General features: G+C 38.8%; 1 protein-coding gene across 8 annotated transcripts in view; it reads left to right on the top strand.

Annotated features, from left to right (window-relative positions):
- The window catches only part of IFT80 (intraflagellar transport 80), a 133,819-nt gene extending 121,640 nt beyond the window's left edge, over positions 1–12,179 (top strand). For 6 of the 8 annotated variants that reach the window (XM_050779905.1, XM_050779904.1, XM_050779907.1 and 3 more), the window contains one exon: positions 10,528–12,179. In XM_050779905.1, coding sequence (XP_050635862.1) covers positions 10,528–10,638 — 111 coding nt within the window. In that variant the 3' untranslated portion in view covers positions 10,639–12,179. Of the gene's footprint in view, positions 1–745; positions 939–10,527 lie in introns of all 8 variants that reach the window. The other 2 variants (XR_007723393.1, XM_050779909.1) reach the window with 2 other exon arrangements.
- Positions 12,180–12,633: the final 454 nt, after the last annotated feature.

Raw genomic sequence — 12,633 nt, 5'->3', positions numbered from 1 at the left:
TACCAAGCTAAGAGAAGACTTCGTAATGAAGGCAATGAGAAGACTTGGAGATTTGTAATCAAGAGAATGACTTGAAATATAACGTCAGACGTGAAAGATAGCTTAGAGGAGAGCGTGATGACTAGGAGAATAGTTAGGAAGTTACTATAATAATCCCACTAGGAAATGGAAAGGGTACGATTAATGTAAGAAAAATTTTAGAAGTAAAATTAAGAGAACAGTTGTGGCTGGGGGTGGGAGGAGAGGTGGTGAGGTAAGACAAGGCATTTGAGAATGACTTCAACATTTCTAGTGTGGGCAGCTGATAGATGGGAATGCCATTAATCTAAAGAATACCTAAGAATATACACATTTTGGACCTTTGAGTTTGAGTACATGAAAATATACCATTTTGTATGTGTTTAGAGTGTCTATTAGGTGTCCAGAAGGAGGTGTCTAGAAGGCAATTAGAAATACAAATATGAACACAAAAGGATATTAACAAGGGAGAAACAAGGGCTAGAAAACTAACTTTATTGCCTTGATCATATAGGTATAGTTGAAGCTATAGGAATTGATATTTCTTAGGGAAAGTGTGAGAAAGCTTTGGTTGGACGCTGGTGAATATTAACAGTTAAGAGGTTGTTGAAGGAAACCAAAATATGACACCCCAAAATATGCCTCTTGGAGATGTGTATTTTTGAGCTAAAGACAATTAAGCAGCAGCAAATAGAAGAGCTCTATTCTCCCCCTTTTCCTCCTACAGACAGAATATAAATTCTCCTTTACTAGAGACAACTCTTGTCAGCTCAGAGACGACTCCAGAGAAATCTACCAAAAAACCTTACTGCATGGCTGTGCGTGGTAGCTCACCCTTGTAATCTCAGCACTTTGGGAGACCAAGGCAGGAGGATCACGTAAGCCAAGCCCAGGAGTTCAGGACAAGCCTGGGTAACAAAGTGAGACCTTGTCTCTTCAAAAAATTTTAAAAATTAGCTAGGTGTGATAGCATATGCCTGTGGTCCCAGCAGGAGGTCGAGGCTGCAATGAGCCATGTTTGGGCCACTGCACACCGGCCTGGGCGACAGAGCAAGACCCTGTCTCAAAAATAGAACAAACTTCACTTGATTAGTTTCTTCCCATATATTTTTTTCCCGTGGTTTCCAATCTCTGGAAGCCTAAAACTGCTTTCACTTCTCTAAAAACAGTCTTGTCACATCTTTAAAATTTATTGTTCTTTGTTGAAAATGCTATGTAGACCAGAGTTCCAAGACGCTGTTTTGAGTTACCTTTCATTGAGATTTTTCCTGCTGTGATGTACACTGCACATATTATTGTACTGGCTTGTTTTTCTCTTTTTAATCTGTCTTTTGTTACAGGGGTCTGTCCCATCAGTAAACTTACAAGCATTGAGGAGAAATTATATTTCTTCTCCAACATTGTCTAGGGAGCAGAATGTAGGGGAAAAAAGAGAAAGAAAGAAGCAGCATTTAGAAAGGAGAGCAGAAGCCAGAAGAGAGTGGTATTATACAGTCTGAGAGATTTTTCAAAGAGCAGTGGTCAGCAAGGTCCAGAGAAGGCTGTTATCCCAGGGCCGTCCGTGTACTTCTCCATATCACCATGCCCTTCCCCAGATATACACATGGGTTCACTCACTCATCTCCTTCAAGCCCCCCCCCTTTTTTTTTTTTTTTTTTTAGACAGAGTCTCACTTTGTTGCCCAGGCTGGAGTGCAATGGCACAATGACAGCTCACTGCAGCCTCAACATATCAGACTCAAGCAATCCTCCCACCTGAGCCCTCTAAGTTGATGCGACTCGAGATGAATGCCACCAAGCCCAGCTAATTTTTAAATTTTTTTGTATAGACAGGGGCTCACTATGTTGCCCAGGCTGGTCTCCAACTCCTGGGCTCAAGCAATCCTCTTGCCTTGGCCTCCCGTCAAGTAAACTGATGACATTGCAACCTCCTATTCTATTCCTGGTGCTCACTATCTCCCTTCTCTATTTTCAAAATCTTTACCGCTTCTGGCATACTAGATATATTTTTTGTTTTATTTATTATCTGCCTCTTCCATTTTTATCTGTCTTTGTTTATTATCTCTCTATGAAGACAGTGATTTTTATTTTTTTGTTCACTGGTGAATCCTTGTACATCAGACAATTCTTGATATATACTAAGCACTAAATATTTGTTGAATGAAAAATTGAATCATACAGAGAAGGTATATACGATAAGGACTGAAAACAGCTGATGGTGGCTTTAGTGCAAAGTTCCTAAAGTGTCACAGGATCAGAATTATAGTGGACTGGGAAGAGAAGGAGAGTCAGGAATGAGAAGAGTAAGGGATGGTAGTTTGCAGGGAGAAGACAGAATAGAGAGCCAAGGATGATGAGAGCGAGCCATTGAAAAGAAAGACACTTAATGTGTGAGGAATAATTGAAGTCAAATGTCCTAGAGGAGTCAAAGAAAATGGAATCAGGGACATATGTTAAGAGGTTGGCCTGAGACGGAAGAGAAAGATAATGATGGGTGTAAATATAGGTAAGTTCATGAATGCAAGGAAGGAAAATAAAGTGAATTCATACCTGATGGCCACTATATTCTCTGTAAAGTAGGAAGCTGATCTTCAGCTGAGAGGAAGAGAAATGTGTTAGAGGATGAAGAGCCTTTTGGTATGATTTTGAAATTGTGTCTATATGAGTAAGAATTGGCTAGTGAGTAGAATAAGGAGTGCCAGATAATATTGGCACTCCCTATACAAGCAAAAGATGGATTTTAGTGTAGAAATCACTTGACAACTATCAGAGAACATTCTTATCTAAAACCTGCTATTAAAAATATTCTAATCCTAGAACTAAATTATCTGCAGAACACTTTTTAAAACTGGATCAATGCCAAAGTGAAAGTGAAACATTTATTTTCAGTAGGACAGCTATCCACTGACACCCTTATTTGTAGTATAACAAGTAACTAATACAGATATCATCAATTTACTTGCAACAGAGCAACAGTTGTTCAGTATACTATCAATGTATGTTTTTATTGTGATTGATTTGAGAAATGTATGTAAGTCAATTTAAGGCTGGAAGAAACCCAAAGCATTCATCAAGTTTCATCTTCTCTGTGTTTTGTTAGACATAGAAAGGAGTGCTTTGCCATTTAAAAAATATCAGATTTTGCCCTGATTGAAAAAATGAGTCTTTCAAATAATCTAACATCTGGTTGGCTTTTCAGTGAGCTGTCACTTGCATCTTAACACAGACATTTTTCTTCTATGAGTAAGAAGAATTCTTTTATTAATCCATCTATTTTATGTATTATACGTAAGTATATGGCATTGTTTTTTTAAATAAAGGTGAGCCTCCCAATATTATTGTATGGGAGTCTAAGTCTCTTTGTAAGTCTCTAAGGACTTGCTTGATGAATCTGGGTGCTCCTGTATTGGGTGCATATATATTTAGGATAGTTGGCTCTTCCTGTTGAATTGATCCCTTTACCATTATGTAATGGCCTTCTTTGTCTCTTTTGATCTTTGATGGTTTAAAGTCTGTTTTATCAGAGACTAGGATTACAACCCCTGCTTTTTTTTGTTCTCCGTTTGCTTGGTAGATCTTCCTCCATCCCTTTATTTTGAGCCTATGTGTGTCTCTGCATGTGAGATGGGTCTCCTGAATACAGCAGACTGATGGGTCTTGACTCTTTATCCAGTTTGCCAGTCTGTGTCTTTTAATTGGACCATTTAGTCCATTTACATTTACGGTTAATATTGTTATGTGTGAACTTGATCCTGTCGTTATGATATTAACTGGTTATTTTGCTCGTTAGTTGATGCAGTTTCTTCCTAGCATTGATAGTCTTTACATTTTGGCATGTTTTTGCAATGGCTGGTACCGGTTGTTCCTTTCCATGTTTAGTGCTTCCTTCAGGGTCTCTTGTAAGGCAGGCCTGGTGGTGACAAAATCTCTAAGCATTTTCTTATCTGTAAAGGATTTTATTTCTCCTTCACTTATGAAACTTAGTTTGGCTGGATATGAAATTCTGGGTTTAAAATTCTTTTCTTTAAGAATGTTGAATATTGGCCCCCACTCTATTCTGGCTTGTAGAGTTTCTGCCTAGAGATCTGCTGTTAGTCTGATGGGCTTCCCTTTGTGGGTAACTCGACCTTTCTCTCTGGCTGCCCTTAACAGTTTTTCCTTCATTTCAACTTGGGTGAATCTGACAATTATGTGCCTTAGAGTTGCTCTTCTCGAGGAGTATCTTTGTGGCGTTCTCTGTATTTCCTGAGTTTGAATGTTGGCCTGCCTTACTAGGTTGGGGAAGTTCTCCTGGATGATATCCTGAAGAGTGTTTTCCAACTTGGTTCCATTTTCCCCCTCACTTTCAGGCACCCCAATCAGACGTAGATTTGGTCTTTTCACATAATCCCATCCTTCTTGAAGGCTTTGTTCATTTCTTTTTCTTCTTTTTTCTTTAGACTTCTCTTCTCGCTTCATTTCATTCATTTGATCCTCAATCGCTGATACTCTTTCTTCCAGTTGATCGAGTCGGTTACTGAAGCTTGTGCATTTGTCACGTATTTCTCGTGTCATGGTTTTTATCTCTGTCAGTTCGTTTATGGCCTTCTCTGCATTGGTTATTCTAGTTATCCATTCTTCCATTCTTTTTTCAAGATTTTTAGTTTCTTTCTGCTGGGTACGTAATTCCTACTTTAGCTCTGAGAAGTTTGATGGACTGAAGCCTTCTTCTCTCAACTCGTCGAAGTCATTCTCCGTCCAGCTTTGATCTGTTGCTGGCGATGAGCTGTGCTCCTTTGGAGAGGGAGATGCACTCTTATTTTTTGAATTTCCAGCTTTTCTGCCCTGCTTTTTCCCCATCTTTGTGGTTTTATCTGCCTTTGGTCTTTGATGACGGTGACGTACTGATGGGGTTTTGGTGTGGGTGTCCTTTCTGTTTGTTAGTTTTCCTTCTAACAGTCAGGACCCTCAGGTGTAGGTCTGTTGGAGATTGCTTGAGGTCCACTCTAGACCCTGTTTGCCTGGGTATCAGCAGCGGAGGCTGCAGAAGATAGAATATTGCTGAACAGCGAGTGTACCTGTCTGATTCTTGCTTCGGAAGCTTAGTCTCAGGGGTGTACCCCGCCATGTGAGGTGTGGGGTGTCAGTCTGCCCCTAGTGGGGGATGTCTCCCAGTTAGGCTACTCAGGGGTCAGGGACCCACTTGAGCAGGCAGTCTGTCTGTTCTCAGATCTCAACCTCCGTGTTGGGAGATCCACTGCTCTCTTCAAAGCTGTCAGACAGGGTCGTTTGCGTCTGCAGAGGTTTCTGCTGCTTTTTTTTTGTTTAGCTGTGCCCTGTCCCCAGAGGTGGAGTCTACAGAGACAGGCAGGCCTCCTTGAGCTGCAGTAGGCTCCACCCAGTTCGAGCTTCCCAGGGGCTTTGTTTACCTACTTAAGCCTAACACCCCACTGTGAACATTAGACAGATCAATGAGACAGAAAGTTAACAAGGATATCCAGGAATTGAACTCAACTCTGCACCAAGCGGACCTAATAGACACCTACAGAACTCTCCAACCCAAATCAACAGAATACACATTCTTCTCAGCACCACATCACACTTATTCCAAAATTGACCACATAGTTGGAAGTAAAGCACTCCTCAGCAAATATAAAAGAACAGAAATTATAACAAACTGTCTCTCAGACCACAGTGCAATCAAACTAGAACTCAGGACTAAGAAACTCAATCAGAACTGCTCAACTACATGGAAACTGAACAACCTGCTCCTGAATGACTACTGGGTACATAACAAAATGAAAGCAGAAATAAAGATGTTCTTTGAAACCAATGAGAACAAAGATACAACATACCAGAATCTCTGGAACACATTTAAAGCAGTGTGTAGAGGGAAATTTATGGCACTAAATGCCCACAAGAGAAAGCTGGAAAGATCTAAAATTGACACCCTAACATCACAATTAAAAGAACTAGAGAAGCAAGAGCAAACACATTCAAAAGCTAGCAGAAGGCGAGAAATAACTAAGATCAGAGCAGAACTGAAGGAGATAGAGACACAAAAAACCCTCCAAAAAAATCAATGAATCCAGGAGCTGGTTTTTTGAAAAGATCAACAAAATTCATAGACCACTAGCAAGACTAATAAAGAAGAAAAGAGAGAAGAATCAAATAGATGCAATAAAAAATGATAAAGGGGATATCACCACCGACCCCACAGAAATACAAACTACCATCAGAGAATACTATAAACACCTCTACGCAAATAAACTAGAAAATCTAGAAGAAATGGATAATTTCCTGGACACTTACAGTCTCCCAAGCCTAAACCAGGAAGAAGTTGAATCCCTGAATAGACCAATAGCAGGCTCTGAAATTGAGGCAATAATTAATAGCCTACCAACCAAAAAAAGTCCAGGACCAGATGGATTCACAGCTGAATTCTACCAGAGGTACAAGGAGGAGCTAGTACCATTCCTTCTGAAACTATTCCAATCAATAGAAAAAGAGGGAATCCTCCCTAACTCATTTTACGAGGCCAACATCATCCTGATACCAAAGCCTGGCAGAGACACAACAAAACAAGAGAGTTTTAGACCAATATCCCTGATGAACATCAATGCAAAAATCCTCAATAAAATACTGGCAAACCGAATCCAGCAGCACATCAAAAAGCTTATCCACCATGATCAAGTGGGCTTCATCCCTGGGATACAAGGCTGGTTCAACATACGCAAATCAATAAACGTAATCCAGCATAGAAACAGAACCAAAGACAAAAACCACATGATTATCTCAATAGATGCAGAAAAGGCCTTTGACAAAATTCAACAACCCTTCATGCTAAAAACTCTCAATAAATTCGGTATTGATGGAACGTATCTCAAAATAATAAGAGATATTTATGACAAACCCACAGCCAATATCGTACTGAATGGGCAAAAACTGAAAGCATTCCCTTTGAAAACTGGCACAAGACAGGGATGCCCTCTCTCACCACTCCTATTCAACATAGTGTTGGAAGTTCTGGCTAGGGCAATCAGGCAAGAGAAAGAAATAAAGGGTATTCAGTTAGGAAAAGAAGAAGTCAAATTGTCCCTGTTTGCAAATGACATGATTGTATATTTAGAAAACCCCATCATCTCAGCCCAAAATCTCCTTAAGCTGATAAGCAACTTCAGCAAAGTCTCAGGATACAAAATTAATGTGCAAAAATCACAAGCATTCTTATACACCAGTAACAGACAAACAGAGAGCCAAATCAGGAATGAACTTCCATTCACAATTGCTTCAAAGAGAATAAAATACCTGGGAATCCAACTTACAAGGGATGTAAAGGACCTCTTCAAGGAGAAGTACAAACCACTGCTCAGTGAAATAAAAGAGGACACAAACAAATGGAAGAACATACCATGCTCGTGGATAGGAAGAATCAATATCGTGAAAATGGCCATACTGCCCAAGGTAATTTATAGATTCAATGCCATCCCCATCAAGCTACCAATGAGTTTCTTCACAGAATTGGAAAAAACTGCTTTAAAGTTCATATGAAACCAAAAAAAGAGTCAGGACTGCCAAGACAATGCTAAACAAAAAGAACAAAGCTGGAGGTATCACACTACCTGACTTCAAACTATACTACAAGGCTACAGTAACCAAAACAGTATGGTACTGGTACCAAAACAGAGATATAGACCAATGGAACAGAACAGAGACCTCCGAAATAATACCAAACATCTACAGCCATCTGATCTTTGACAAACCTGAGAGAAACAAGAAATGGGGAAAGGATTCCCTATTTAATAAATGGTGCTGGGAAAATTGGCTAGCCATAAGTAGAAAGCTGAAACTGGATCCTTTCCCTACTCCTTCTATGAAAATTAATTCAAGATAGATTAGAGACTTAAATGTTAGACCTAATACCATAAAAACCCTAGAAGAAAACCTATGTAATACCATTCAGGACATAGGCATGGGCAAGGACTTCATGTCTAAAACACCAAAAGCAACGGCAACAAAAGCCAAAATTGACAAATGGGATCTAATTAAACTAAAGAGCTTCTGCACAGCAAAAGAAACTACCATCAGAGTGAACAGGCAACCTGCAGAATGAGAGAAAATTTTTGCAATCTACTCATCTGACAAAGGGCTAATATCCAGAACCTACAAAGAACTCAAACAAATTTACAAGAAAAAAACAAACAACCCCATCAAAAAGTGGGCAAAAGATATGAACAGACATTTCTCAAAAGAAAACATGCATACAGCCAACAGACACATGAAAAAATGCTCATCATCACTGGCCATGAGAGAAATGCAATCAAAACCACAATGAGATACCATCTCACACCAGTTAGAATGGCGATCATTAAAAAGTCAGGAAACAACAGGTGCTGGAGAGGATGTGGAGAAATAGGAACACTTTTACACTGTTGGTGGGATTGTAAACTAGTTCAACCATTATGGAAAACAGTATGGCGATTCCTCAAGGATCTAGAACTAGAAGTACCATATGACCCAGCCGTCCCATTACTGGGTATATACCCATAGGATTATAAATCATGCTGCTATAAAGACACATGCACACGTATGTTCATTGTGGCACTATTCACAATAGCAAAGACTTGGAATCAACCCAAATGTCCATCAGTGACAGACTGGATTAAGAAAATGTGGCACATATACACCATGGAATACTATGCAGCCATAAAAAAGGATGAGTTTGTGTCCTTTGTAGGGACATGGATGCAGCTGGAAACCATCATTCTCAGCAAACTATCACAAGAACAGAAAACCAAACATCGCATGTTCTCGCTCATAGGTGGGAAACGAACAATGAGATCAGTTGGACTCGGGAAGGGGAACATCACACACTGGGGCCTATTTTGGGTAGGGGGGAGGGATTGCATTGGGAGTTATACCTGATGTAAATGATGAGTTGATGGGTGCTGACGAGTTGATGGGTGCAGCACACCAACATGGCACAAGTATACATATGTAACAAACCTGCACGTGTACCCTAGAACTTAAAGTATAATAATAAAAAATAAAAATAAAAAAATAAAGGTGAGCCAAAATATTTACAAATTGCTTCACAGCAATTCAGATATGGGATATTGGAATTTAAAAAAATATTTAATTTCTTTAACCTCAATCATAAGATAAAAGAGGCACGAAGTCCTATTAAAGTTAAATTAACCCCTCACTTAAGATAAATCTGTTCAAGCAGACTGAGGGTCCCTCAGTCTTCTTTAATGCTACTTATTCCATTCAGCTCCCCTAAACAGAGGTGAAAACCTCTTCACATCTGGCTCAGGCTCAGGGGTTTGGATTTATTTCCTGTAAATCAGAGTTAGTTTAATCTATGACCCAATTTTTTCCATATCTTGCCTCAGAAAGGATAAACATTCCTAAACTAGTGATCTCCAAACTTTGTTAAGTGGTAGAATGTGCTTTCCTAAACAAGTTGCTCATAGAACTCAGGGGCAGAGTCTATTCCTAGTAAGTCTAATGAACTTAGGAGAGGAATAGGGCTGGGCTAGAGGAGGGGAGACTGCATAACGGATAGAAGGGAAGCAAACAAATAAAAATGTGTGTATTTTGCAATTATTCTTTTCATGTGTTTCCCAGTCTTGCTTTCCCTTCGCTTTCTCTAACATCTTTTCCTCATTGTCTTAATGACCACCATGTCTTACTTTAAGAGTTGGTGCAAAGGAGTCACTTTCACAGAATATGCTTAGGGGAAGCTAAGGAATCCCCGTCTTTCCTCATAACTAGGCTTCCAGTGGAAACTTCAGTTTATAAGATGTGAAACCTATTTGAAAAACAGCTTGGTAACCAGAGTCCTGTCCGTTTTTTCCTCGTTTGGAAGACGGCAGTCCATCTCATCCCTTACCTTGTCCCTGAGCACCTGTGCACAATCCTAAGGCTCCATGGGACTGTTTAGATGCACCTTTATAAATAGCTGTGACTAGATTTTGGTCTTTTGAATCACAATGAGAGTCTTTGCTTTTTATTATATAATTCTTATTTTTTGGTCTTATTCTTAAAACTACTTTGTGAGCATTATTTGTTTTTGTTTTTTTGAGACAGGGCCTTGCTCTGTCACCCAGGCTGGAGTGCAATGGTGCGATCACCGCTCACTGTAGCCTTGACCTCGAGGGCTTATTTGATTCTCCCACCTCAGCTGCCCTAATAGCTGGCACTACAGGTGTGTGGCACCACACCCAGCTACTTTTTTTATTTTTTGTATTTATTTTCCCGTCTTGGAATATTGCCACATTGCCCAGGATGTTGTCAAACTCCTAGACTCAAGCAATCCACCCACCTCAGCCTTCCATAGTATTGGGATTACAGGAGTAAGCCACTATGCCTGGCCAAGCATTATTTCTTCTTCTTAACTTTGATGTTCTCTTTTTCTCTAATCTTTTGGAAGTCACACATTCTATCTATTTACTCTTGGTTACTTTGGAGTAAACAAAAATGTCTTATACTATCTAAGCATATTTCTTCTTTTTTTTTTCTATTGCAGCTCCAAATAGATTGGGAGAAAATCAAAGCCAAAATTGAGATGGAAATTACAAAAGAAAGAGAGCAATCATCAAGCAGCCAATCCAGCAAGAGTATGGGTCTAAAGCCCTAAATGCCATGCTTATCTTTAAGAAGTTTTATCTTTTGAAATAATTCTGATTAACCAAGGGTAAGCATGTTTTGGTTGCTAAAGAAAAAAGCATAATCTTTAAATGAGTATAAGTACTTGCTGTGTATTTAACGTAAAAGTACATTCAGAAAGATGAAACACAAAGTAACTGATGTATTTCTATCTTTTATATTTTTTAGTCCAATAATTAGCAAAATGTTACTATATACGTAAGATATACCTGTGTAGTGTTGATTATATTTCAGTTTTTTGCCCATTACTTCATCCCTAAATCTTCAGCATGAACAAATATTGATGTTGATAATAAAACAATGGACTCTTTGAAATGTATGTTACCATTAATTTCTATTTGACCTCTAAATTGTAAAGTGCCTCCAAAAGTTTATTTATTTATAGAACAAAAATACATGAGGATGGATTTGTACAAATGTATAAAATGCAGCTATTTATACACCAAGTTCATAGCAGCATTACTGGAATAGCAAAAGATGGAAACAACTCAAGTGTCTATCATGAATGGATAAACAAATGTGCTATAATACATGCAATGGAATATTATTTAGCCTTAAGAAGGAATGAAATTCTGATAAATGCTACCTCAGGATAAACCTTGAAAACACTATGCTAAGGGAAAGAAGCCAGATACAAAAGGTCAAATAAGAAGCCACTTTTATGAGGTGCCAGCAAAGGCAAGTTCATAGAGACATAAAGGAGAATAGTGGTTACCAGGGACTGCAGGCAGGAGGAAATGGGGGGGTTATTGTTTAACGGGTACATAGTTTCTGTTTGGGATGAACAAATTCTGGAAATGGATAGCGATGATGGTTGCTCAACATCGTGAATGTTAATGCCACTGAATTGTACCCATAAAAATGGTTAAAATTGTAAATTTTTTTGTGTATATTTTATCATAATTTCAAAAATATATCTAGAATGGGCAAGAGGTAGTCTCCTCATTCCTCTCTTGACTTGAGAATGGTCAGGCAATAGGCCCTGAAGTCTGAATTTGTGAAAATTTCCTTGGGTGATAAACCTGTTTGATTACTGTTAATTTAGTATATCCCAAAGTTATTACCACATAATCTTTTAAACAATAAAACAAACACCCCTTAGAAAGTCTTCTATAAACCCGTTTCTGAAAATGGTACATTATAGGGTGGGTATAGATGCATATATATGGGATTATGTATGTTACATATATATATATACACACACAAAGGGATAGAGGGATTACCTCTCTTAACTCCCATTTTAATTACTATGTCTAGGTTTTTTAAATAAAAATATTTTTTTTTAACATGTTTCTTTTCTTTTCCGGAATGTTGGAATATTCTGTTCTTGATCCAGATGAAATCTGATTGAGTAGTGTACTCATAAGTTGTACTGTTTATATGTTTCCTATATTGTTATATTTCAATGAGAAGTTTAAAATGTTTAAAAATAAAAAATGGTTAAAAGCGTTTTGTGTTATGTATATTTTACCACAATAAATGCAAAAAATAAAAAGTCTGTGTTCTAAACAACCATTCTCTCATATCCTGGAATTCAATCCATTTCTGACACTAACTACCTGGAGTTAGAAACAGGTCCCACAAGTTAAAGGGCAAGGTTCCCAAAAATACTACTATTTATTTATTTATTTATTTATTTATTTATTTATTTATTTTTTGAGACAGAGTCTGACTCTGTCGCCCAGGCTGGAGTGCAGTGACCCGATCGCAGCTCACTGCAACCTCCGTCTCCCAGGTTCAAGCCATTCTTGTGACTCCGCCTCCTAAGTAGCTGTGATTACAAGTGCCCACCACCACGCCCAGCTAATTTTTGTGTTTTTAGTACAGATGGGGTTTCACCAGGTTGGCCAGGCTGGTCTCAAACTCCTGAATTCCTGACCTCAAGTGATCCGTGCTCCTCGGTCTCCCCAAGTGCTGGAATTATAGGCATGAGCCACTGCACCTGGCCTAAGACTGCCCTTATTTT

The sequence above is a fragment of the Macaca thibetana genome, chromosome 2 (genome assembly GCF_024542745.1).
Source record: "Macaca thibetana thibetana isolate TM-01 chromosome 2, ASM2454274v1, whole genome shotgun sequence".
In the NCBI taxonomy this organism is placed as follows: Eukaryota; Metazoa; Chordata; class Mammalia; order Primates; family Cercopithecidae; genus Macaca; species Macaca thibetana.
Note: the sequence above shows the minus strand (reverse complement) of the source record. Positions and strands in the feature narration are given on the sequence as shown.